Here is a 26,108-nt window from a genome sequence, read left to right as displayed (position 1 = left end):
TGCACAGATTAGTAAGTGTTACAGTGGACTATGCAGTATTGCTTGTATGCACGCTGTACAGTGTGGAGAGCAGGACCAATTTGCCTGCATGGCTTTGTTATGTTGTGGTGGGTGTGGGTTAGGCTTTCATCACAGCCACCCCAATGTAATGCAGTCATGCACTTGTCAGTCTGCATGCATGTCAGGTTGGTGACTTGTACCTAATGGTTGTTGAGGACAATCTAGACTTAGTAGAGCAGCATCATTGTACCTGTTGCACAGTAGGGAGCCACATGTCACCATTTGCGTTTGCTATGGTTAGGCCCTTAGAAGACACTTGCTTTAGGAAGTGCTGTAAGATATGGCAGCATGAAAGGACGTGCTCAGCAGCACACATGTAAAACATGGCCAATACACACTGCTTCCTACATACCGTTCACCACACCTGCACCCATTAGCCTAGGTCTTCATCACAGCCACCACAACATAATGCAGCCATGCATTTGTCACTCTACATGCATTTGAAGTTGGTGACTTTTACACAAAGGTTGTGGAGGACATTGTACACTTGATAGACCAGTGGAAGAGAGCTGCTATGTGTAAATTAGCATATGGTGTACATCATTGCCCCTGTTGTACAATAGGGCACCACTTGCCACCATGTGCATTTCATATGATTTGCCCCGTATAAGCCCCTTGCTTTAGGGAGTGCTTTAGGATATTGCAGCATAAAAGGACGTGCTCAGCAGCACACATGTAAAATATAGCTAATGTACATGGCCTCCTACATACCGCACACCCAACGCAACGTTATGCAGCCATGTGTACAAATATGTGCCTAGGCTAAAAGCTGGCATGCTCAAATGAAGATGGGGAGTGCAGTGCACATGACATGAGCATTTAACCATAGCCTGTACTATGGTGTGTTTTCTGTGGGGAGGGCCTAGTGTCTTGCATGCATGGCTGGAGTGGAAAGGCAAGAAGGAGTCCTCCTGCTTTATTGGGGCACTGACCTCCCGGTACTTGGGGAAGCATACGTGCCACATTCTGCATTTCTTGCCATGCTGGCCAATGGAAATTTGGACTATGGCATTTGTCCAATGAGGTGCTGAGAGTGTGCATCAAAGGCAAGAGCACCAATAGGGAAAAGAACTCCTCCTGTTTCAGTGGGGCACGGCCCTTGCGGTACTTGGTGAAAGGCAGTTGCCACATTCTGTGCTTCTCACCATGCTGGCCAATGGAAATAGAACTGTGGGGAATGTCCAATCAGGTGCTCAGTGTGTGCATCACAGGAAAGGGCAGCAATCAGTTTTTCCATTACATTGTGTAGTGCGGCTGGCAAACATGGCAAGATGCACAGTTTTTGTCGTGGGTGCTGCCTTTGTGGAAGATCTGTTTGTGTATGCCCTCCAAGAAGGCTTTTGTGGCAATTTCGGTTTGGAGGAAGTGGAGGCTTTGTGGTGCAGTCTCAAAGCGTGCTGTTTTGGCGGACTGCTTGTAGAATGTCGATGCATGGCAACTTCCGCAACTGTACATATTGTGGTCATGCACTTTGGAGCCTTCTTTTTGGATTCCATGCATCGTTCCCATGTGTACTGTCAGCTGAAGAAGATGATGAACGGAGTGCAGCACATTTTTCCCACTGCCAAGGTGCTTTTCTCATGTATACCACCGAGAATAGTGTGGCACTTTTCCAATGATTCATGTAGCCAGCCAGAGGTCGGAAGGGGTCTCATCAACAGAAGCATGTCTGACTTCTTGCGTGCTGCTGGGATGGTCTCCTGTGAGAATGACAACATGTGTTTTCAATATATACACCTTTTCGAAGGAAATGGCATGTCTTTATCGACCAGTGGCAATGACATTGTGTTTCACAATCTACAGGCTGCACTGAAGATCATATTGTAAGAATGTGAACTGACATACAAAACACACAAAAAAAACTTAGAAAAAATGCAAAAAAGCTGTTTCTGTGGAAGCACCTTTAATAAAAGACAAAAAAGGCTCTTTTCAGAGCCGCCACAACTAAAGACGTCCCCTACCTGGGTTGAAAGTTATTCACCCACTCCCGCGTGCGCACAGCATGAAAGTCCACAAATATCGTGACAGTTCAAAGTGGCACATGTTAGCTATGCCCCTTTTACAGAAGACAGCCATAGAAATGGTCCTGTATAAGCTATGGGATTGGTCAATAAGGTTTATGGGTGTGATGTGTACACACAGACTGGTACATGGTGTATTTGTCGACAGAAATGCAGAGGGTGCGGCTATGGCTGTGTGCCTCACGAGCCACAGCATGCAGGTTTTGGGAGAGTTTGAAATGCATTGATTGAATGTGAATGGAAAACATTGGCAGTGGCTGCTCATTTTGGAATCTATCATGTGGATGTGTAGTGCTATGGAGTACCTACGATAAAATGACTGATTTTGCTTTGTCTGTGTGACACTTTGGTGATGCGCAATCAAGCCAACGTTATTGTTGTACATTGTGGAGGAAAAATTGCACAGCATGTTACACACGTTTCAGTGCAGTTTGCGATGAAGGAGGCACTTGCCGAGCTCATGCATCTATTTCCGATCTCCTACTTAACTTTCTATCGCATTGTGCAGACACTGATGTGGCTGTGTCATGTTTCCTTTGGTCCGTAATTGGAGAAAGCGTGGTACATTACGAAGAAGTGTATTTGTGCCTTTCTACAACATATACCAATGACGTACTTCAAACATAGGAATATGAAGTTTCACAGCATGAACAGTTTTCCCCAGCAATAACATTCATCTTACTATGCCTCACATCCCGATTTCTGCACACCCCATCCAAATTGCATTGGTGCCCTTCTTGAAAGTAGTGGAAGAATTTTTGGTAAGTGTTGCACACTGAAACTCTCCAAAACACTCTGCAAAACGTAAAGAAACCTCAGCAGCAAACCCCCTTCCAACTGATTCAACTACAGTGTTTTGCACAGTGCCAGGCCTCCTACCCTGCATCCGTCATTGGCAATTCCATTGTTCATCTCTAAAAGGTGCTTTCTTTATTTCCCTTTTTTCCTTTCCCAGTTTATTTCCATTTATTTTGGGCTTCTAACACACGCCACATAAGTAATGGCAGGAAAGGCCTGGTATGGAAGGGGCAGCATCTCCTTGGATACCATAGGCGACATGCACAGAGATTGAATTATTGGGTGACCCTCACCTACATAGGCGCCAGTCATTGTCATGCTCCTGGACGGACCCTCCCTATGCACTTCCACGTACCTTCCCTCTTAGTAGCACATAGCAGTACATGCACAATACAATGCCCTTTGCCGGGTAAGTGTCTGTAGCACAGCATATGGTCTGCAAGGATGTTTTAGAGCTCTGCTGCCCTACATGAGTGCCCCTGTTGTTGGCCACAGCAGATGTGGAAAATGATGTACATGAAATTACCCTACTTCATTGTTGGAAAACTGCCCACTGGTCCCTTGTGCTTCCATTTCCATTGTCATCACATGCAGTACAAACACTTCATGCTACGCCATTAGCCTTAGGAGTAGCATTCACCGAGATGCATACATTCTGGAAAACAAGAATGTTTACAAAAACGCAAAACACAGCTTCATTACATGGAGCAGGAAGACCATTATTCATTGCGACCCATGCAGCTACAGTACTTTTCTAACCACCACTGGCATTGTTTGTGCTCTGAACATTCTGATGTTTCCTTACTTGCCTTTACATGCACTAGTATGTGCTTGACAAAGCCGCACCAGCTTTGCCATTTTGCAGACTCACTACAAACTGTCCCACCTGCAGTTACATGTTTTCTTCAACTGTACAACCCGCAGGCAACCTCTTGATACTTTCAATGAGAGTGCTCAGTGCAGAAGCGGTGTGTCTGTTTCACAGGTCAGGGAAAGGCAAGCAGCACATCAATCAAATGTACACAACATTTAACACATCTATGTTACAGCGCAGGTTGATGTTTCTTGTTTACCAGTGGGCCACATATAGCCAGGCATGCTGCAGCCATACATAGGTAGGTTTGCAGAGCCACACACGTAGTCAGCAGTGGTATTTGAAATATGGTAGCCTACAGTGTGAATCCGTAGAGCTGGGGACAGGGAAAGTGTTAGCAGCACATAGAGGATGCCCTATGCATGGGTATAGCTGTGCAACAGATACATGTGCGCTCCCACAACTATTTAAAAGTGCATTAGAAGATGCGGACATGTGTCCACTAATGGAGTCCTACAAAACGTGCAGTGTGATTGCCCATACGCTGGCCTGGTTCAGTCTCCCTAGGACACGTCCATATTGCTCACCTGCAGTCATCTCAGCCAGTACTGTGCAGCACAGACTCACCATGCAATGTTAACACAAAAAGAGAAAGCACTCAAAACACTCACAAACACTTACCATGTACATCTGTAATTGCTAAGATACACCAACACTATTAGGAAAAGGAAGCGGTAGCGCAAACGGACACATACACCAGTGAATTGGCTTTTCCACACGTTCATCATGAGGGCAGCCAATCAATCAGTGCCAAACTGTTGTTAATGAGACGTTATCGTTCCATAGCAGTACCAAACAGCTATCATCTTTACAGAAAACATTATGCAAAAGCAACCTTCCAGTTACAGTTCCCAACTAAAAACCTATGAAATTCACTAAAAAAAACATTGTTAAAGAGACGTTATGATTAAGTTGTGGTACTAAAAACCTATGCAATTCAATGGAGAAACATTGTTACAGGGAAGTTATGGTTCCAGGTAAACCTGAAAAAACCTAGAAAATCACCAGTTTTGGTAAGCTAAGCAACCATAACTCGCACTACCACTGTGCACTGCAAGGACTAACACCCATGACATCACTGATGACATCACATGCCTGGCTCCCTCTTGTTTGTTCACTGACATATCTAGGCCGGGTGGTTTTCTTCACTGACAGTTAGAAACAGAACATTCAAAAGGTTCTGTATTTGCAGATGTTCCCTTCTCATATGTTCTTACAGTACTTTCCTTAGGGTTCAGTCACATTTTGTCATGCATATACATAGGGGAAGAAGCATCCCTAAATATATATAGGCAGTACATAATATTTTGGAACTTGATTTTTACATTCAACCTATATAACCCTTCTAACATAGATATTATACCACAATTATAAACACAATCGAAACTAAATCGCTGCAGTGAAACCCATGAGCAAGAGCAAAAACCTCAAGTCAAATTATTCATTGCGATAATTAAAAAGAGACATGCAGACTTAAATACATACGACCATAACCAAAAAATGTATTACCCCTCTTTCTAAAAGCATATCCTTGAAATGTGTGCTTCGTTCTTCCAAAGTAGGTGTTTCTTTGGATGGTTTCATTGTCTTTCCATCCACATCAAGTTGTTGATGATCAGTATTCTCATCAAGTTCAATTCTAAAGAAAAGGAGAGCAACATGGTAATTTTACATTATTCATGAATGTATGTCTTTTGACATGTTTGGGAAATGGGAATTCTCAAAGTAAACATGTAATACAAGTCCAACACAGTGTTGGCAACATGTGAGGCATTCCAAGGGAGACAGAAATGGAAGACAGAGAAAGGGTGAAAGGGAAACAACTTTCTTTAAAGGAATGTTATGGTTAATCACATCCTTTATAAAAAAAAAAGTAACTGCACATTTCTGTGGAACATCTTCAGTTGCAATGATGTTATGGGTGCAGCACAAAATAAAAAAATAAAATACAAATGTGCAACCAAAACTCATGTCCCCCATACACTGCTCAAACAAACACACATGACATCTCAGATACATTGCAAATGGCATCATTGATGATATCAATGATGACATCAACAAACTCAATAAAACATCTCTTAAATGGGCATCCAATAACAATAGAGAAGCCAACCCCTGAAAGACACTTACTCAGAACTATGGGACTGTGTAATTACTTACTTAGAGCTATAATCCAACATACAAAATAAATGCCACTCTATATATATGTATATCATTTATTTTGTTATGATTTAAAATGGAAACCTTTCAAAAATCAGTTAAGAAAATACCATCTTCATACCAATGTTAACACATGTATACAAATAGATGAAAACCACCCAATTTTATTATAAAAACAGAAAAACGAAGATAATTCATCATTATGCTCTGAGGTAGACTATACAATCCGCTATAAAGAATAGAAAGGAGACTACATCAATGTACCATAAGGTCAGTAATTAAAGTGACATTGTGCTAGCAGCAAGAACCCATTTCATACTAGCTGATTGGGAGGCCACTGCCTGTGGGATTATGTCCCAAAATAGTAAATATGTCTTTCAAGAATGCAACTAGCACATTTGAGAGAGATAGCAGTTTATCATTCATTAGTTTGGACCAGAGATTACCTGAGATAACACCCGCACTAGAGTGTATAAATCATTCAAAGTGATATAGGGTCTCATTCACAGAAGTGTTCTATTGTGGGTGCACACCCATAGGAAAACACACTGTGAATCAGGCCCACAGTCTTTTTTGGAGTAAGCCGTGACATTTTAAAATCAAGTGGTGGATGGCTTCCAAGTTGTTCCTGCTCCTAATCTCTACCAGCTTCAAGTTGTATATTCCAGTTGGAGTTAAGTTTGATTTGTAAGAGTCTATCAAAGACCATAGAGAATAACAACGCAAAACTCTCATTTGGATTATAAAATAATCGATTGTCAATGAAAGATTCTCTTTAATTACGCCAAGCTGATTCTTATTGGCAAAAGACAATCCCAGATAAAGAAGATCTTTCACCTCTTGTATCATTGTATTATTAATACTGAAGAACCTGACCTGTTTGGAATTCTGCTTTCTATTAAACTCCAGCATCCTCGCTTTGCTCAGGTTAATCTCCAGCCTGTTTTCTCTGGCATATTGCCACACATATTCTAAGCTTTGTAACCCTATTGGAGTGGCGTCTAATTGGATCACATCATCAGCGTATGCCAACCAACCAACATCCAGCTGTCCTATCGTGGACGGGAAGAGATTGCTTTTATGCAATGCTTCAGGTAGAACCTGGAGATAAATAAATAAAATAATACCATAATAAATAATTCAAAATCATTTGAACATTCTGGAAAAGAGTACTTCAAATCACCCAACGCACCTTTTTGCTTTCAAAAGCACTGCTAATCCCAGAGATAGTATTGTATACTCAGATTTGGACTGTTGCTGTCACCCCATCCTCCCAATCTAACCAATATTTGGGGATTACCTCCAGCTCTGTTGGAAAATTCGCCAATGCCAGAAAGGAGATAGATTTGTGATTGCCGGTACCATGGAAAAGAATAATGCAGTAAAAACATGCATTATTGAATATACCACTGACATTTGTCACTATACTCTTTCAGTAACTTTTGTTAATCAATGCATTAAAAAGGACGCACAGATGGTAATTTCAGTTGTTTTGCCCTAACTATATTTTGCCATGAATCCAGCATACTCCCACAAGTTCTGTGTTAGAACACAATGGGCCTCATTACGACCCAGGCGGTAAGTTACCGCCTGGGCCGTGACTTTACCACCATGGCGTAAACTACGTTTACGCCATGGTGGTTGGCGGACTTACCGCCCCATTCCGAGGTGAGTGGGGCGGTAAGTCCCCATTAACCCATTTACCCTTCCCCATTCCCATTTTTGCCCCATAGGGCATAATGGGAGTGGGGAAGGCGTTAATTACGCCACCGTAAATTACGGTGGCGTAATTAACTCCATGGTCCCTTAGCACCATGGATTTTAACACCTGCTAAAAGCAGGTGTTAAATCCGCCATGGCGCTAAGGGACCTCGTACTCAGGCGGTAAGGGTCGGCGCTGTTTACGCTGCCGTAAACCCCTTACCGCCTGGGTCGTAATGAGGCCCAATGTATTTTCTAAATCCATGTTCCATATTGGTGGAATTTAGGCTTTTATTTGTTTTGAAGGTGAGAACACTATACCACTCTGTCAAATATATCTCTAGCCAGTGCAATTATGTGCTCCATACAATTTGCTTTCAAAGCCATTTCTGACCATTTCAATGAGCCATGTTAGCTCTGAAAGGATTGTAGCCCAACAACCGGGAGATACAACAATCCAAAAGGCAAAATAATCAGTGCACCTTTTTGCAAAGAAAAAAAAGATGTATTACATGCAAACGGTCCCATAGGACACAACTGACATAGAACCCCTCTTATCTCAAATGATTACAGCTTTCATAGCGGAAATTCTGCAGATTAACAATACTATGCATAATATTGAGTAAAGCTAAATCCTGCCACCGTAATTGGCTACCACCTATAGACCATGCAAATCCCCCCATATGGTCCCTTGAACAATTGGCCACATTATCACCACACCAATTCCCAAGACATGTAGTCTCCTACATCATCACTGTTGACCTGCACTACATTTACTGGCCTCACCACCACTCCTCCTGCCCAAAATCCTCAAATGTACCACACATGGATCCCCCCTTATCTCGTCCCTGACCCAGATGCCCAGGGATGATGTGACCAGGGCACAGCGAATAAGTCTGCATTTTGAGGATTTGTTTGGTTGAATTGCATTCTAGTTGTAATTCTTATGGGGTGTCTGCCCAGGGTTGAGGGTAGTAGTGTTCTAAATGTTTGCCTGTTCATTGGCATTACAGACCTCACACCCTATTCTCATACATTTGTCCTTCAACGGGTGCATCCCATCCTGCTCTTCTCCCAACTAACATTACGTTCCCACCACGTTCAGGCACCTCAGCTGGATACCATTTGTGCTTATCTGTGTACCACGGTGCCACTGACCTTGGCGTCTCTCCTGGGGAACGGGAAAAGGGAATTTATTTTTGGAACTAAACTACCAGAGACGCAGCTCCACACCAAGGCCTCAATTTTCATCTGTTCATTGTGTGCTAGGCTGAGAGTACATTCCTTAAAATGTGATGTATGCACCCATCCCCGCCCCATAGGCATATTCTTAATGGGTGCCAGTCAAAAAACAGCATACTCCATTTCCTGCTAAATCGACCCAACACTCAATATAATTCTCTGGGTCTGGTGGGAGTATGGTTACCATTTGAAGGGGCTCCAAAGGCCACTCTACTTTTACCATTCTTGGCCTGGCTACCCCTTCTTACCCATCAGTCTGGGTGTACTTGCCTTGTGAAAGGGTTGGAGCTTTTCCTACCCTTATCAAAATCATTATCATGGCTCTCTTCAACAAGGCCTTCATGCAGCACCACAGGATCAAATGACATGAACAAAAAATGACAAGCAAAAATACTATGATGGGAACCAGCCTTTTTACAGATATCTCTAATCACGATGGGACTCATGAAAACATGGCATTAACCAGTCATCTGCATTCACTCCAGGCTGAATGGCTTTAGCAACAGTAAGGAAAAAAGGGAACACATTATTGTGTAAGAAGCAGCGTACTAAGTTTTCCTTATTACAGAAGGGCCCATGGGTATCACAGTATGTCCTGTGGCCCCATATTGATAAAGAAAATGCATTCAACAGCTTGCCATCTCTCAAAGCAGGGCCTTGCACATGGATTTATGAATTTGAAAAAAAGGAACAGCAAGAATTACTCTAGCTGTACCTGACATTAAGAGCTTGTTCACCTCCCTATTAGGGGAATAAGCAGATGATCTTTGGAAGAGGGCAGGGTATGCAGGAGTTACACCAAATAACAATGCACATGATGGCTCACCATTTAATACCCACTGAATAAATGTTTGGACATCATTACGGGTACAACCCTAACACATCTGATATGAGCATTATTTTGAAAGAGAACATGAAGATAGATGAAGATAGATGAGGACCATGCACCATACATCCAAGAAATGAAGGAGAAGTGGTGCTTAGAAACAAGGGAACAATGGGACAAGAATATTCAAGTGTTTTTATCACATGTCTGTGTGTGTTCATATATATAGTTCATTATTGTAGACTGAAACAAGAGAGAAGAATAAAGTGGAACAGAGGAAGAAGGAAGAACCAAAACTAGTCTAGGAGAAATTAGCTAAGTTTACAATGGAAGGACCAGTAATAACTAACCCTGTTGAGGGCGAGTATGAACAGGACTATTCGCAAGCATGTCCAGTGGGATATATCGCATGGAGGGGAGAGATGATGTATTAACCCAGAAGGAGTGGGAGCTTGCAGAGGGGTAGGGAAGGTGGATTTGGAGGTGGATTTAATGGTGCAGTAATAAGATGTGGATTTGGAGGGTTTAGAGGACAGTGTTTGGTGTGTAGAAGAAAAGGACATTTTACACAAGCATGTAGGAGTAGAGGACCAGCATCTTATGGTCCAAGACCCTATGGCCAAGGAGATGTCCCAGCATACCATACATTTACTTATCACCCATAGTATCAGAAACAGCACACGCCTAACATTCAGGACCCCATGCAGAAATAGACACAATATTGCTTTGCAAATGTGCAGTATCCATCCATCCCCAAAAGATGCAATACCCGACTCTAAACACACTTGATTTGACACAGCAGCAGCAGGTTCAGTACCCTGCCCCAACACCTCTGATTACAACACCACAACTCCAGATTCAAAAATGATTACAGTACATTTAGAAACAACTATAACACAGGAAGATAGAGTAATATTACACAGGACAGATGAGGAGGGCATTGAGTTTCACTCAGTATTGTGCATTGACTGATTTGACTTATAAACAGCTTTTCCTAGATGATAATGATGATGAGGAGATGATGTTTGACATATACATGAGCTACCAGTTCACAGTAGAGCACAGAGAGGTCCACCAGAAGGTACTATTGGCCAAAAGATTATCACAGCATTTTCAGGAAGATTTGGAGAAAGTGTGTAAAGAGCTATGGAATAGCAGACGCCATAATGTAGGTCTCCTGAAGAGAGTAGTACCAGTTAGAATACAACTAAAATATGAGGCAATGTTACCCTGGTTGAGACAATAACCTATGTCAAGGGAAACAGATGAGGGAATATATGACACCATTGTCAGATTATGGCAACAGAGCATTATACACCTGTCAGAATATCCATGTAAGACGGCCGTGTACCCGGTGAAGAAAGTGAAAGGCGGGGGATCTTGGAGATTTGTGGAGTACCTCCCCCCTTTAAACAACATTGTTGAAGCAGAGGTTCCAGTGGTATCTAACCCAGCCACCATTTCTTGCACTATCCCTGCAGACTCCACACACTTTACAGCGATTGATTGCAAGAATATTTTTTTTTCCATACCATTGCACCAAGACTCTCAATATCTCACTGCATGTATGTACCGCAAGCAGAGATTTCAACACACCTGTTTACCACAAGGCTACTGTGAATCACCCAGTGTTTTTAGTAAACAAATGGACCAGGGACATGTATAAACACAGTTTGCAGTAATACAATATGTTGATGGCCTTTTGGTGTGTAGCACCAACAAAGACAAATGCAGACAAGACTCAGTAATTCTCTTGACACTATTAGCAGAAAAGGAGTACACGGTAGACAAGGGCAAATTTCAATATTGCCAGAAAGAAGTAATTTATTTTGGTCAAATAATATTATTGGAAGGAAGGAGAGTAACACCAGAAAGAACAGAGAAAATACATAACACGCCATAGAAAACAACTGTAAAAGAAATGCAGCCATTTTTTGGATTGTGCAACTATTGCTGATCCTGGACCTTCGATTAGACAACTTACACTGGGTTACAGGGGCTGAAAGAAGGACAAAAGGAGAAGTATCCCCTTATTTGGTCAGTTGAGATGATCAAATTATTCCATGAACTTAAAAAGGAGATCAGAACTTCCCCGGTTCTGGCTAGGCCAAATCATAAAAAGGAGTTTTTTTTTAGTTTATCCGTTCTAATCGGTATGTGATGATGGCTGTCCTCACTCAGAAGAGTTCAATGGTGCGCAAGTCCCTGGCTTACTATAGTAGTCTTTTGACCCGGTAATGCAAGGACATTTCCCATGTGAACAGGCTTTGGCAGCAGCAACCTTTTTAATAGAGAAATAATCAGCAATTGCCATGGGTTGTTCAGTGACTATGCAGAGCGTGCTCTTTCTGTGATTCTGGAAAAATCAAAATCTACACTTACCACACAGGGCAAATCAGACTGAGGTGATTATTTCAAATCCTTTGACTAAAATGTGGAGGTGTTGCATTCTTAAACCTGCTACTTTCATTGCAGAGCCAATGGAGAAGAGTGATTATTTACATGATTGCTCCACATACACTGATCGATATGATGACATACCTCATGTTGAAGAGGATGCATTAGAAAGGGGAGAGATATTGTTTGTTGCCAGGTCCTCAATGATTGATCAGAACATGGGATTGATACATAGGGGAGCAGCAGTAATACATTGTGAGGATTGGGAGTATGAAGTGGTAGAAAAAGTAAGATTGCCCTCAAAGTATTCTGCAAAAGCGGCAAAGCTAATAACACTAATATCAGGATTAGAGATGTACATAGACCACACTGTAACCATTTATTCCGACTGTGCATATGTCACCTCCACAGTACATTCAGGACTATTTCAGTGTAAATGGAAGGGTTTTAAAAGGTCTGACGGGTCAACGGTACAGCATGCCCAAATCTTATTTAAATTAAATGAAGCATTATCGATCCCTCAGCAGCAGCAGTGGTAAAATGTGCACCCATACCAATGCAACAGACATGATAGCATGTGGTAATAACATAGGAGACATCACAGCCAAAGAGGCAGCATATTCACAAAACATATTGGCTATAGTATCAATACCTAGTAAAGAGACAAAAGAACAAATGCAAATGACAGAACCCTATAGCACTTAACCCCTGACAAAAATAATAGAAATACAGGACGTACACCTCAGTAAGGTCCAGAATTATGGACAAAAAGGGGGTGTTCTTTATGACTCACAGATTTAGTTTTGGGACAGAATATTACATTGAAGTTATGCCACTAGAAATGCTTACTATTGCCATTGAGCAATACATCACCCCACATACAAATCCAAAGAGTATGTAGCATTAGCTTTAAAGGAGAACTGGCTCATTCCCAATTTACAGGAGCGTGTGTCAGAATGTATCACCAACTGTGCAATGTGTCAGCAATACGATTGTTGTGGTGTGCCCATTCTCCTGTTGGCTTGAGGCAGGCCATTTTGCGCACCCCAATGCAAAATCAGCAGCAACATTTATCATACATGAGTTGTTTCCAAAGTTGGAGATATGTTAAGTATTGCAATCTGACAATGGACAGTATGTTTCCAATGATCCCTTTAAGGAAATAACATCTTTATTGGGCATTAAAAACACAAATTGTGTTCAATGTATCATCTTTAAGCAAAACAGAGCTGTGAAATGTCTCAACAGCCTGCTGAAAGAGTGCATTGCAAAGTTGTGTGCTACACTTGCCACTGGCTCTTTTTGCTCTGCAGAATCAGCCAGGTTATGAGCAGCACCTAACCCTGCATGAGATAGCTACAGGCAGAAGAATGCATGTTCCGCATAGCGTGCATGCACACTCTTTGATGCTGATAGCTCTGTAGCTGTTTTGGGTGATGCATTTCACAAATATCTTAGGGCCATGACCAATTCTCTCAATTTTATATCTAACCAGGTAAGGCCTTTACACATACATTCGGCTGTAGCTACCACAGAAGAATAGGTGCCTCCAGATGTAAAAGCAGTGATACCACCACCACAGCTCTACCCAGGAGATTGCATTCTGGTTAGAAAATGTGTGAGCCGCTTGAACAACCTCAGTTTGTGGGACCATCTAAAGTGGAAAACACAATCCAAAATGCTATTAAACCTCAAGGACACCAACAATGGGTCAATACCAGGGACATCAAGAAAGACAAGAGCAGCACCCCGAAGACATGGAGGGAAGCAACAGTGGGTTATAGTTTGGTTTCATATGACTGTTTCTAATTCCATTCATCCTTCAACAGATCGCGAGTCATTATCATTTTCCCCACAGCACAGGCAATATGAAGAAAAATGTGACTTGTATAGTTATAATTATTGTGTTTTCTATTATTTCTCTTTCTTTCCTTTGATTATTGGCACAGGAAGTCATTAATGTTGTAAATGCATTAGATAAAATGAGTGAAAAGGTGACCAGGACAACAAGGGAGGTCTTTGACCCGGAACAGTTTCTGGGTGGTACCAATGATCTCCCTCACTCTGATATAGATAATATGTGGTATGGCCACATGCAGGTTTGGGAAGGGAGAGATTGAATGAGTATTGCTACATTTGCTCTCTCATTCCCCATGCAATGGGTGCCCTGAGGTTGTTTAGAGAGCAGGAGGTACTAGCACTCATTACACAGTGTCTGCTCCATCTTGCATTATGTAAGAAAAGAGGATTATTTCAGGGACTTTGGGTGCCCACACAGTGGGTACAAAAGGCTAACTTAGTTTTTGTTGATGATTTTATTAAACTTAAAAACATGGCAGATTGACTAGGTTAAATAAATATTGCAATACACTATGAACTACAGGGCCCACATAGGGGAGAAGTGACTTTTAGGACACAGCATGTGAAAACATACACAGATTCAGATGGGAAGAAACTTCCTTGGTGTTGTATGAGACCACAATTACACATACTAGAGGAGGTTTTCCACTGAGGGAGATGGGAAGAGGGGTTAATGGGATGCAGATCAAAGTCAATTTTAGGACTAGCAAAATACATTATTCTCCACCTTAATAACATATGTCTTGCTGAGTGGAGAAAGTTCATCAAAGTACTTACCTGGATTGATGAAAAGAAATAACTATTCCACCTACAGAGACTTGCACACCCTTCTTTATTTTTCAGTTATAATGGAACATTGAATGTGTGCAGAAATATAGGATGTAAGCATACAATGGGCATTTCAGTAAGGCGACTAGGAACAGCAGCACAGTAGGACCATTAATGGTCCTGTGGCACCTGCGCTTATACACAGCCCCCACCGATACACACTCAACCTCCTGACCACTATGGAAGGGGGTATATGCACAAAAATAGGCACAACTTGCTTCACATTTGTGCCAGCAAATTACCAGCAAAATGGCAGCCTGACTGATGCTATAACTGCCTTGCATACTTTGCACACTACTATGGAAAAGGAGAGTGGTCCAGGGGCAGATGCTATCACCTGATGTTCTTCTGGATGCCTGCCTGGTTGGGCAATATTTTTAAGGTGTTGGTTCCTGTTTTTGTTGTGTTACTCATAAACCCCGTGCATCCTACAGATAGTATTGAGGTATTTTAAAGGAGTTGGGAAGAGAAAAGCACAAGCACACACTTGATCACTTACACTTAGCTCTCTTGAGGCCACTCCCCTCTCGATATATATCCATATATAGACAGATCCATAGAACGGAAAAAAGGAATGCTGCATGGTCAGAATTGAAGGCCTGAGATGCCTCCATGGCACACATGTTAGCCCTCTCCCTGGACCCTGAGAATTATACACCACATTGGGTAGATTGGGATGGATATGGGGAATGTTGTTTTAATATCTGCACACTGGAGGAATATGAAGCACATGGAGGTAGCTATGAGGGATTGTGCAGAACATGGGTGACAAAAGATGCACATGAAAGAATGATGGATGATGGTTTATTGGTTAATACATTTACCAGAAGAGGGAATTTGATGGTGCAGGTAGGGCAGATGCAACATCATACACCAACTTTCAGACCTCCCAAGCAAGAGTGGAAATATAAAAGAAGAAAACTCTTTTAGTAACAGTTTTTATAACTTGTTGTTTGAATAGCTGCCATGTTGTTTTGTATGTTAAGGACACACGTAGAATAGAGATTGTTTTGCCACCTTTCGAAGAAACTGGTTTTATTGTACTACAGGGAGCCTTACATTGTTGAATACACAGACGATATAGAAAACATTGAATGGTTGCAGCTGTAGCTCAACGGGATGTCTGTGAGAACACTAGTTTTGTTGACCTTTTCTTTAACATTGAGCACCTCACCTTTTTGAGACAAGGCCCCCATTCAAAGCTGCACAATGTATGTTTTATTAAAAGTTTAAAAGTTTGTCCTTTTCACTTCTGTGTGGAAAACACCAGACAGCCAAGCTCAGGGAAGAAGGGGGAGCAGGACGGTGTTAGCTGAAGGTGTGTGACTCCAAACCAGATATGCAACAATAACATTGTTCCAGACAATAACTGGACAATGACTAGATGAAAACACAGAGTGCAAAAGTAAACTGCACACACAGTGCCCTCAACGACAGGTTAGTGCCATCGCACCCGTGGTAGAATGTATTGGCAATAAAAACGATATATTATTTTTGCACACAGGGCCCTCACCATCTTTTTTCTGACCAAGCTATTCACCCCATGGCCTAAATAAAAGACTGCTCCATGCGTTGGCAACATGTATAGAGACGAGAGTTGAAGAAGGATCTATTCAAGCTTAAGGAACAGTCTGGGATCTATGGGGCACGAGCATGAGAAGTGAGATGGAAGTATTTGTTCTTTCTTGAAGTCACATGTTGATCTCTTTGTTCAAATGCATTTCTAATTGGGTTGACCCAGGGGATGCAACATCCAAGGCCACCCTAAGAAATTCCAACCAATGGAATAATGACGTTGTTATCACTGTCATAATGAAACCTGCAAACCAATGAAACAATGTGTTAATGTTGCTCATGGTGATGATGTTATAGTTGATGGTTTGGACTTTGGTGGTTCTGGAGATAGTCGATTAGCCAATGGTAGATTTCAATGTACAGGGTTATATAGGGTGTTGATAATAGTAGCCAATGACTATGTTAGCATTTTATGAAATGTTTGTTTTGTAATTATGTCAATTCTGTGGGGTGTTTTGCCTTATATCCCTTGGCCCAATGTGGGTGGGTAGAGAGAGGTCATTGTTTTTTCTCCAGGACATTACCTTTGCAAAATAAAGTAAACAACGCTGGTATTTCCTTGAACCTGGTGTGCTCCATTAATTTGTTTCAGTGGATTGATTTTTTTGGTACTTATACAAACTAATGAGTTGAATTGTTTTGAGGGAACAAAAATGAATTTGGTACTGCCAAAACAATTGTTGGAGTTGATGGAGTTGGTGATGGGGATATCAGGTGGTGGGCACTAGTGAGTGGTTGATTGGTTGTGTGACAGAACACACAATTTCCTTGAGCACACTGAGCAGCAGGTCGTAGGAGGAATTTGCCTGGGACAGTTTATTTGGATGGGTGCGCTTACATACAAAACAAGCAGTTTATTTACATGCCAGATACATGTTTGGAGGTGGTGGTAATCACAGGCAGTGGTTATTAGTATCAGGCAACAAAACCCCTGATTGAGCACACTGAACCATAGGCTAAGGACACATTTCTGCTGGGCCAGCTTGTTTGCATTCACACACCAAACAAGAAGTTGAATTGTTTGAGGAAACAAAAAGAAATGTAGGTAGGCCAGACACATTGTTGGAAGTGTTGACAGTGATCTCGGGCAGTGGGCAATACCTCGTATTTGAAAAAGGACTGCCTGTGTCTGTGATGTTTGTGGCAAAAATCACCACAGTTAAGATGTATTATGGGCATCAAAGGCCAAACATTGGAGTGGGAGATGAAGGCATCATGTAATTGTAGCACTATTCAATGCAGTTTCTGCTGCAATTGTTGTGTATGCACACATCTTGGACTGCCTGTGTCTGTGATGTTCGTGGCAAAAATCACTACCAGTTAAGATGTGTTATGGGCATCAAAGGCCAAACATTGGAGTGGGAGATGAAGGCACCATGTATATGTAGCACTATTCAATGCAGTTTCTGCTGCAACTGTTGTGTATGCACAAATCTTTTGGATATAAAAATGGTAGAACATCAGTCAATAAACACAAGTTTTACATTCACAGCTGCTATAAGTATTGCATGCATTCAAACTGGCTGCTAGACCTTCCTATGTCATCTTTGGTTTAGCTTTTTTGCCACTTCAGTGGAGCCAGCCCACACCCCAGCTTCCCTCAATCAGAGTCTGGCACAAGTGGAGATGTGCCCAGTACCCCCTTTTTGAGAGGGGCCAGTGCACACTTCCAAGTTCTGTAGGAGTCTGTTAATGGCATGCATCTGAAGGAGCAGTATGTCAGGGGAAGCACATCCATGCTCAATTGCCCATGTTACAGGAGAAGAATATATCTCAGTCTAGCTCACCCACTGAATCTCTCAGGCCTTCCACTCCTCTAACTTTGATGATGGCAATGGGTGATGATAAAGACGAGGATGGTGATGATGAACGGGATGTTGGCTACACCCCTTCTTCTCATGAGAGAACATTCATAAAGGTTTGTACAGCTATAAGCAGTAATAAGGAGACACCCCAGCATTAACCCAGGGGATGTTTGGAGGAACAAACACCGGGGGAAATACCCCCTTCATGTTTTCATAGTGATACCACCACACAGCATGTGTTCTCTCTACATTCCCTTTGCAGCATCTCATAGAGCCCATGTTAACAGTGTTGTACATCAATCAACAACAGGACCTTACAGACAATAACTGTAACCAGTACATCTGTTGCACATTTGCACCTTACAGAGCTCCATGTTCTCTCGTCTTCTGCCTTTGTTCAAAAGCTGGTGACACCTTCTGTGGGTTCACAGCAGATATCTAAAGTTTGAAATGTCTTTGTTCATGGTCAAGTGTAGCATTACGCCACCTGCACACTGCAAATATATGTCATTTTCCATGGGAAGGCAGGGATACATCTGGGCACAGCATCATTGCCGGGGTATATTAAGAAACATCATGCACAAAGGGGATACACATATTACACCTCATACCCCCTATAAGCCAACAAACACTCGGCAGCATGCTGGCACTTCCCCACATGGTATACAAAGACATTGGGGGTGTTTCAGCTTCCGAGCAAAGTAATGTGTCTTCCGGGTGCCTGCACCTGAGCACAAAGTAATGGTAGGGCGCAATGTCTATGTACAAGCCCAGCTGCAGAAAGTCATTTGACTACAGGCAGAAATATTTTAATAACCATGCACAAAGCCCAGCTGCTCAGTGCTAAATTGGTGATAATGCTAAAGACCTTCTCTCATATGCCTTCATTGAAAACAATGTTTCTAGAATGCAGATTCGAAGTCCTGATGCCTGCTGGCAAATCTCCAGATGGACATACTTATTACGCAAAGCTGTACCTGCATTGTATGATGCGTATGAAACAGCACTGGTGGGAAGGCCCACTTCACTATGAATATGTGGGAAAGCAGCACACTCTGACTAAATGCCTGTAAAAACATATTGGGTCACCTTCCCTTCTTGTGGCGAGGAAGATAAAACAACCAATCAGCTGCAGGATGTCTATCAACAGACCAATTTCTGTGTATGGTAAAACCAAAACACAGCAGCAGCCATGTGGGATAAAGTGGTGCAGATGGTGGCAGAGTGGCTAACCCCCCTGGCAACCAGCATTGGGATATTTTGCATCAGGCACTGGCGTCAATGCCATTGCTACACTTACGCAATGCAATTCACGTTTGCCACCCTGTGATTACACATTTTGTCAGTGATTGTTCCTCTGTCCATGATTTGTTTGCTGTGGTACAACATATCTACACTTGTTTCAGTCAATCATATAGTACCAGAAAAGTGTTGAATGTGTTACAGATGCAACACAAACTTCTACACCAACAGCTAAAAAGGACTATTCCAACACATTGGAATTGCACATTGCGTATTGTTGAATGGGTGTGTTGAGGGAAGCAATGCTTTCTGTGATGCCAACTAGAGTCACAGTCAAGCACTTAAGGGGACTTCTTCTCTCTGACACAGTGGAACTCGTTTGCAATGTCTGCTGTTTGGTAAGGACACTTGAGGAAGCCACACAATATGTGAGCCAAAAGCTCTGTGCCTCTGAATGAGGTACCTCCATTGATCTACTTGCATGAAATGAATCTGTCTAGAAGAACAAATGAGCATGATATCACTGGAAGAAAATATTGAGTATATTTTGGCATCATTTGCTGTCTCCCGTTTAAAATGCCAATGGATCTGGATTATAGCCTTTGGGATATAAAACGACACATAGAGAGGACATAGTTAGAATGAGTAACTGGAGCACTGATGTAGTTTGTGACCCTACAACCCCTACAGTGCAAGGGGCTACCGCTGCTCCTAGCCCTGGAGGAGCCCCCTCAGACTTAATATCTTTCTCAAGTTACTCTGGCTCCAGAAATACATTATTTCTGTCAGAATTATACATTTTCTTTCTAGAAAGAAATTATTTCTTTTTAAGTCAGAACAGAAATGATTTCTTCTGAAGTCCAAGTGATTTTAGAAGACATGTATGCGAGATGGAGCCCCCCTCCTCATGTGCTCTGTGCATAACATGAAATGTTCCTGTCTGCGTGGAGTACAGGAGTTGAAGACCTGCTTGGAGCGGAGTCCATAGGAGCAATGGATTCATGCAAACAGGTAAGAAAAACATGTCTTGGTAAATATATGTGTGTGAGGGTGTTTCATATTCATAATGTATATTTGTATTTATGTATGGATGGATGGATTAGTGTATGCAAGGGTGTGTATATGTATCATTTAATATGTGTGAATGTGTGAGTGTATGAAGTATGATGTGCATGTAAATGAGTGAGTGAATGGTGTTGAGTGAATGGTGTGTGAATGTATGTGTTCTTGTGTTTAATGCTGGGCAGAGGAGCTGAGTGTGGGGTCTGGGGCTATGGCATACTTGTGGAAATTATGTTCTGTTTGGGGCCTGGGCAAGGGGCATTGAAGCACACAATTTATTTGCATGTTTTCCTGGCATTTTTGGGTAAATCCAACTTCATGAATGTTATAACATGGGGAGGGTTTTTGGTGGGAGGGCTGAAGCGCAAGGGGGCAGTCAGACTGGACATTTTCAGTGGAACGGCATTTTGTTATTTACATTAGGGGCAATGCAAACATGATGTGTGTTCTTACATGTTGGGTGGAGGCATTTGCAGCCAAATAAGGACATGTCCCCTTACTGTAGCATTGCATGTTTTACTGGCATTGAGGGCAAAGTCAACATGAAGAGTATTCCTATGTCAGGGTGCACATTTTGCACTCACCACCAGCCATTGGCTAGTGACATTTGACTCTTGGTGAGTAGGACATGGTGTGCTGTCTAAGTATAGAAAGTAGGTGACAAGTGACTTTTATGCCTGGCTAGTTGTTTGCAAATTGAATGAGTGTCCCCTGCTTACATGGTGATGCAAAGGTTGGGCAAGCATTTGTGTAGCTAGCAATAACATGTATTCTTCCTGCGGCAGGCAATTTTCACTGCTTTTAAGGGAAAAGCCAAAAACAAGATGTTCATACGTGGTGATACTGGCATATACTGCATAACATAACAGTTGGCTCGTACTTGTGGGTACCTGCAGCCAGGAACAGCTGCCTTCTTTCTATGCTAGGTGAACAATGTAAGGTTTCATTAAAACGCATATTTATATCTTTCACCTGGTGCATTGTGTGTTGTGCCCTGAAGCTGCATGATCACCATTCATATTGTGCATGATTGAAAGTCCAGGATGGCCCGGAGCATGGCAGGTCCAGTGCTCTGTTGCTCAGCTTGGGAGTGGGGGACCTCAGCATGGCCCACAAGGTGGCCTCCCACATTTTGTGTTGTAACACTGCACTCAAGATAAGTTTGCAAGATCATTTGCTTGCAGAGCAGGGGCTTCAAGGACAGGCAAGAACATGAGCATCCCCAATAACAATTAGAAGTATGGAGTGCAATTGTGTCAGGTGCATAGGCGTTCATTGCAGTGTGTCCCACTCTTACACATATACCTCCTCATTTCCTGATTCTGCATCTGCAAGGTGTCTAGGGTCAGAAGAGCAACAACTAGCAGTAGCAGGCCTGCAACTACCCAGATGATGGATGCGTATTTCATTGACACACGCCGGCTTGATAAGGACAAATATCCACTGCCGTATTTGCCTTCCAAGCAGTCTGTGACTAGCAGAATTTGTCCCTAAAGACATTGGGCCTCATTCCGAGTCCGGCGGTAAGTAACAGTAATTACCGCCATGGCGTAAATACCATGTACGATGTTGTCGGAAGGCGCTATTTCCACCATATTCCGACTTCGCGTGTACGAGTATTCCGCCATGGCGGTAAACTCCCTTGCGGCATAGCGCAAAAGGTCCTGTCAAACCCCTTACGGCCATAAACCTAGACGTAATTAACACCATCGCCTTCGATGGAATCCATAATTAGCGGAGACCGTAATTTACGCTAACCGTAAATTACGGCCACCGTTAAATACCGGAAACGGAAATAACGTCATCGCACAGGAACGGGAAGCATCACGGCGGCCATATTTAAAATCACAATCCATTGCAATCCTCTCCATACAGGACATACAGGACTCCATACAGGACTCAGATCGACCAAATATACAACAGAGACGATCATCATGCCTAAAGTTCTGAAAAAGGGCTCTGCACGCATCCGAAAAGAAAAATTCACCCAGGATGAGTTACAGGTCCTGGTCGACACTCTGCATGAACATGCAGATATCGTATTCCGCAGCGACATGCGTAGGCCCACCATCCTCAGAAAGAAGGAGATATGGGAGTTGGTCGCACAGAGGGTGAGCGCCGTTGGGAACACCCCCACAGCACAACGCATTGCCGCAAACGTTGGGATGACCTCCGTCTCAGGGTGCGGGCCATCATGTCAGCAAACCGTCAGCAGGCCCTGGAGACAGGAGGAGGCCCAGGCTCACCCATTAAAATGATGCCCTGGGAGGAAACATGTGCAGAGATGATGGGCACAGAAGCCATCGAAGGTGTGGGCGAAATGGATTGCGGTGATCCCTCATCCGCTGATGCAGGTGAGTGTCATGAGTCCAAACAGTACATGCATCCCTAATGTAATTCACCGCAAAGGGCCGGCCAAAGAGTCACATCATGTTTGCTTCGTAGCCCCCCCCCTGCAACCATGTCGTAACAAGTGGGACCCAGGATGATGTCAGGTGCAAGGCTGACACCCATATTGGCCATGCCACACAGAAAGCTGGTCAATGTCACTCACCACAGTACTCCGCCAACATGATTGACCCCGCCAACAGTATGCTTTTACCATCCAAGCCAAGTTCACTCACCGGCCAAAATATCACCAAGACGCTGCTCTCCCAATGTGTTACCATAGGCTTGAAGTCATGATGACCCCCAGATCATTGATCATGCAGTCTCTCTCTTGCCCCCCACAGGTAGCGGTCATGAAAGTGAAGAGCAGGAAGGGTCCCGGCCAAGTACCTCCCGGGACAGAGGCAGGGTACAGCGCATACCTTCTGGCAGACATAAGGCCCATACTACACCACCTGCTCCAGCAACCCCCATGGAGGGTACACAACCCCCACCCGCGCACCTGGACATGGCTGCAGTTCCGCCGGAAACATGCCCCACGCTGCACCCTGAGGAATCCAGCATGTCAGGGGAGAATGCTGCCATGTGCCTCCTTAGTGTGCCAGACAGCCCCACATCCTATTCCGTGGTCAACGTGGAGGAGACCAACGTCTACAGCCCTGAGTTACCATCATACAGCCAGGTTGCACACAGCGACTCCGGGTCGAGTGATGGCCCAGGTCTCACAGGCGAAGGGATAACACCTGTCTCACATCAGCCCACTTCCCCTGCCGAAACACCTGAGAGGCCTGCAGGCCCAATACCGAGCCTGCCAACCACATCCCCCACATCGGCCGCAGAAGCTGTGCACTCCCAGAACCTCACGGCCATGATTGAGGAGTTTCTCCGGGACAACCGGGAATCAGGGTTGGTGCATCACAATGACCTGCAGGCTCTGGGCGAGGTCATCACTACATCCACAAACCGGCTCTGTGAGGTGCTCGGCAGGATTGCTGATGCCCTGGAGGCAGCAACCCCCAGACCTCAGCCCCAGCAGGAGGAACCACCCTCCCAGTGCTCCTCCACGCAGACCAGCCCGGTCCGCAGGTCACAACGCACAATTCGAAAATGATTCCTCATGCTCGGGGCTTGCCCATTGACTATGAAGCCACACACATGTGGCCTATGTAGTATTGATGGGACCATTGTGGGGCTGTTGTGGGGGGAGGGTGAGGGGGGTGAGGGTGTGCGTGGGAGTTGGGGGGCAGGGGGGTGAGTGTGTGCGTGGGAGTTGGGGGGAGGGGGGTGAGGGTGTGCGTGGGAGTTGGGGGGAGGGGGGAGGGTGTGCGTGGGAGTTGGGAGGAGGGGGGGAGGGTGTGCGTGGGAGTTGGGGGGAGGGGGGTGAGGGTGGAGGATTATTTGTACACGTTTTCACATGATTATACAATACACAGTTTGGTGTATCCTGGAAAACAGAGTGGACATTGACCATTGTGCATGTGTCTTTTAATGTCTCACAGTGCATGTAGTACATGTATCCCCACACCCAGTGCCCAATGTCCTGTCATCCTCACCCCCTCAGCTGACTTGTGACTCAGAAATATTGGTCAATCAATGCTTGTCGCACGTGACGTCCCTCCTGTGCATCGGCCCCGTGATGCTGTCCTGCCATTCCTTCCTCCTCCTCCTCCTCCTCGTCCTCCTCCTCCTCTGGTGGTAGCAGACCCACGTCAGGGGGCAGTGGCACGTTCCGATGGATGCACATGTTGTGCAGCATTGCACATGCCATGGTGATCTTGGCCACCTTCTTGTGGCTGTAGATGAGGGCCCCACCTGACCGGCTGAGGCAACGAAATCGTGCCTTCAAAAGGCCGAAGGTCTGCTCTATCACCACCCGTGTACGGGTATGAGATCTATTGTAGTCCTCATGGTGCCTGTTTTGTGGGTTGCGGACCGGGGTCATGAGCCACGGCTTCAATGGGTAGCCAGCATCACCTGCATGAGAGTGGAATGAAGGTAAGTGTTCGTGCAATCATGGTGGAGAATTGGGCTAATCTGACATTGCAGCAGGTGTTCACTGGCCATGCACACATGTCCCAGGATACAGTCACCCCATTACATCATACAATGGCGTTGACTGTCCCACCCTTATGCATCTCTCTACCCCACCCTTTACCACCCAGGTGGAGTATGCTGACAGCCTACTCACAGCCCCAATGGACTGCCATGGCCCATTCCGGTTACTCACCAAGCAGCCAGGTACGTCGTTCAGCATGTCGCTCCATGTAGCGTGGTAGTGTAGAGTTGCGCAGGACCAAGGAGTCATGAGTTGATCCGGGGTATCGGGCATTGCATTGTGTGATGGCTTTACTGGCATTACACACCATCTGGACGTTGATGGAGTGATATTGCTTGCGGTTGCGATACGGCACCTCCATGGCATGGGGAACCACCAATTCTACGTGGGTGCAGTCGATGGCACCTATGCAATTTGGCATGCCTGCAAGTGCATGGAAGGCAGCTTTGGTATCATATGTCTCCTGGGGAGTCCGGGGGAGGCATATGTAGTCCCTTCTGTGCTTGAGGAGGGCATCGAGCACTTGGTTGAGTATCGGGAAAATATGGGCTGTGAAATGCCATGCATGGGCCCCACTGTATGCTGGTAGGTCCCTGTGGCAAGGAAGTGGAGCACAGACACTACCTTTAGTAGAGGGGGGATGGCAGTGCTGATTTCTATTAGGCTCACTATGTCGTTATGTATCAGGGCCACTATGGTGGTTATGGTGTCCCGGTCAAGCCGGTACAGGGTGTGTATCTGCTCTGGTGTGAGGTTGAAGGGGGTGGGTCTGATGCGTGGAATTGGGGGCTGACGGCGTGGTAATGGTGGCTGCACCAGTAAGGCATGCTGGGCCTGTCTCTGCCTCCTTCTCCTCCTGTGAATCCTCTGTGGTGGGGGCTGTGGTTGCTGTTGTTGATGTTGTCGTCGTTGCTGCCTTGCAAGCAGGGCCTCCAGCTCCATGAATGCTGCGAGAATTGGTATCATCTTGGTGTGGGAGGGGGTGTGGTGTGTGGGTGTGCTCCTTTTGTGCTGTGCCTGACTCTATGGACTCCACCTGTGCTGATTGGGTGCACCTGTTCCTCTTTCTGGCACTGTTCAGGGTTGTTAACACCTTCTCTGCGATGCCGGTAATTACGCCATGGCGTTAAGGTACTTTGCGCCCTTGTGGAGGCCGTTTTTACCGTGTCCGCTTTACTTGGGATCAGCACTGGTTTACGCCTTAGCGTTATTT

General features: G+C 44.3%; 1 protein-coding gene across 1 annotated transcript in view; it reads right to left on the bottom strand.

Moving 5' to 3' along the window:
* The window catches only part of TCERG1L (transcription elongation regulator 1 like), a 1,760,733-nt gene that overhangs the window by 313,015 nt on the left and 1,421,610 nt on the right, over positions 1 to 26,108 (bottom strand). The window contains exon 10 of the mRNA XM_069611442.1: positions 5,263 to 5,392. Within this exon, the coding sequence (XP_069467543.1) occupies positions 5,263 to 5,392 (130 nt within the window). The remainder of the gene's footprint in view (positions 1 to 5,262; positions 5,393 to 26,108) is intronic.

Source organism: Ambystoma mexicanum, chromosome 8 (genome assembly GCF_040938575.1).
Source record: "Ambystoma mexicanum isolate Mex_15411 chromosome 8, UKY_AmexF1_1, whole genome shotgun sequence".
Lineage (NCBI taxonomy): Eukaryota > Metazoa > Chordata > Amphibia > Caudata > Ambystomatidae > Ambystoma > Ambystoma mexicanum.
Note: the sequence above shows the minus strand (reverse complement) of the source record. Positions and strands in the feature narration are given on the sequence as shown.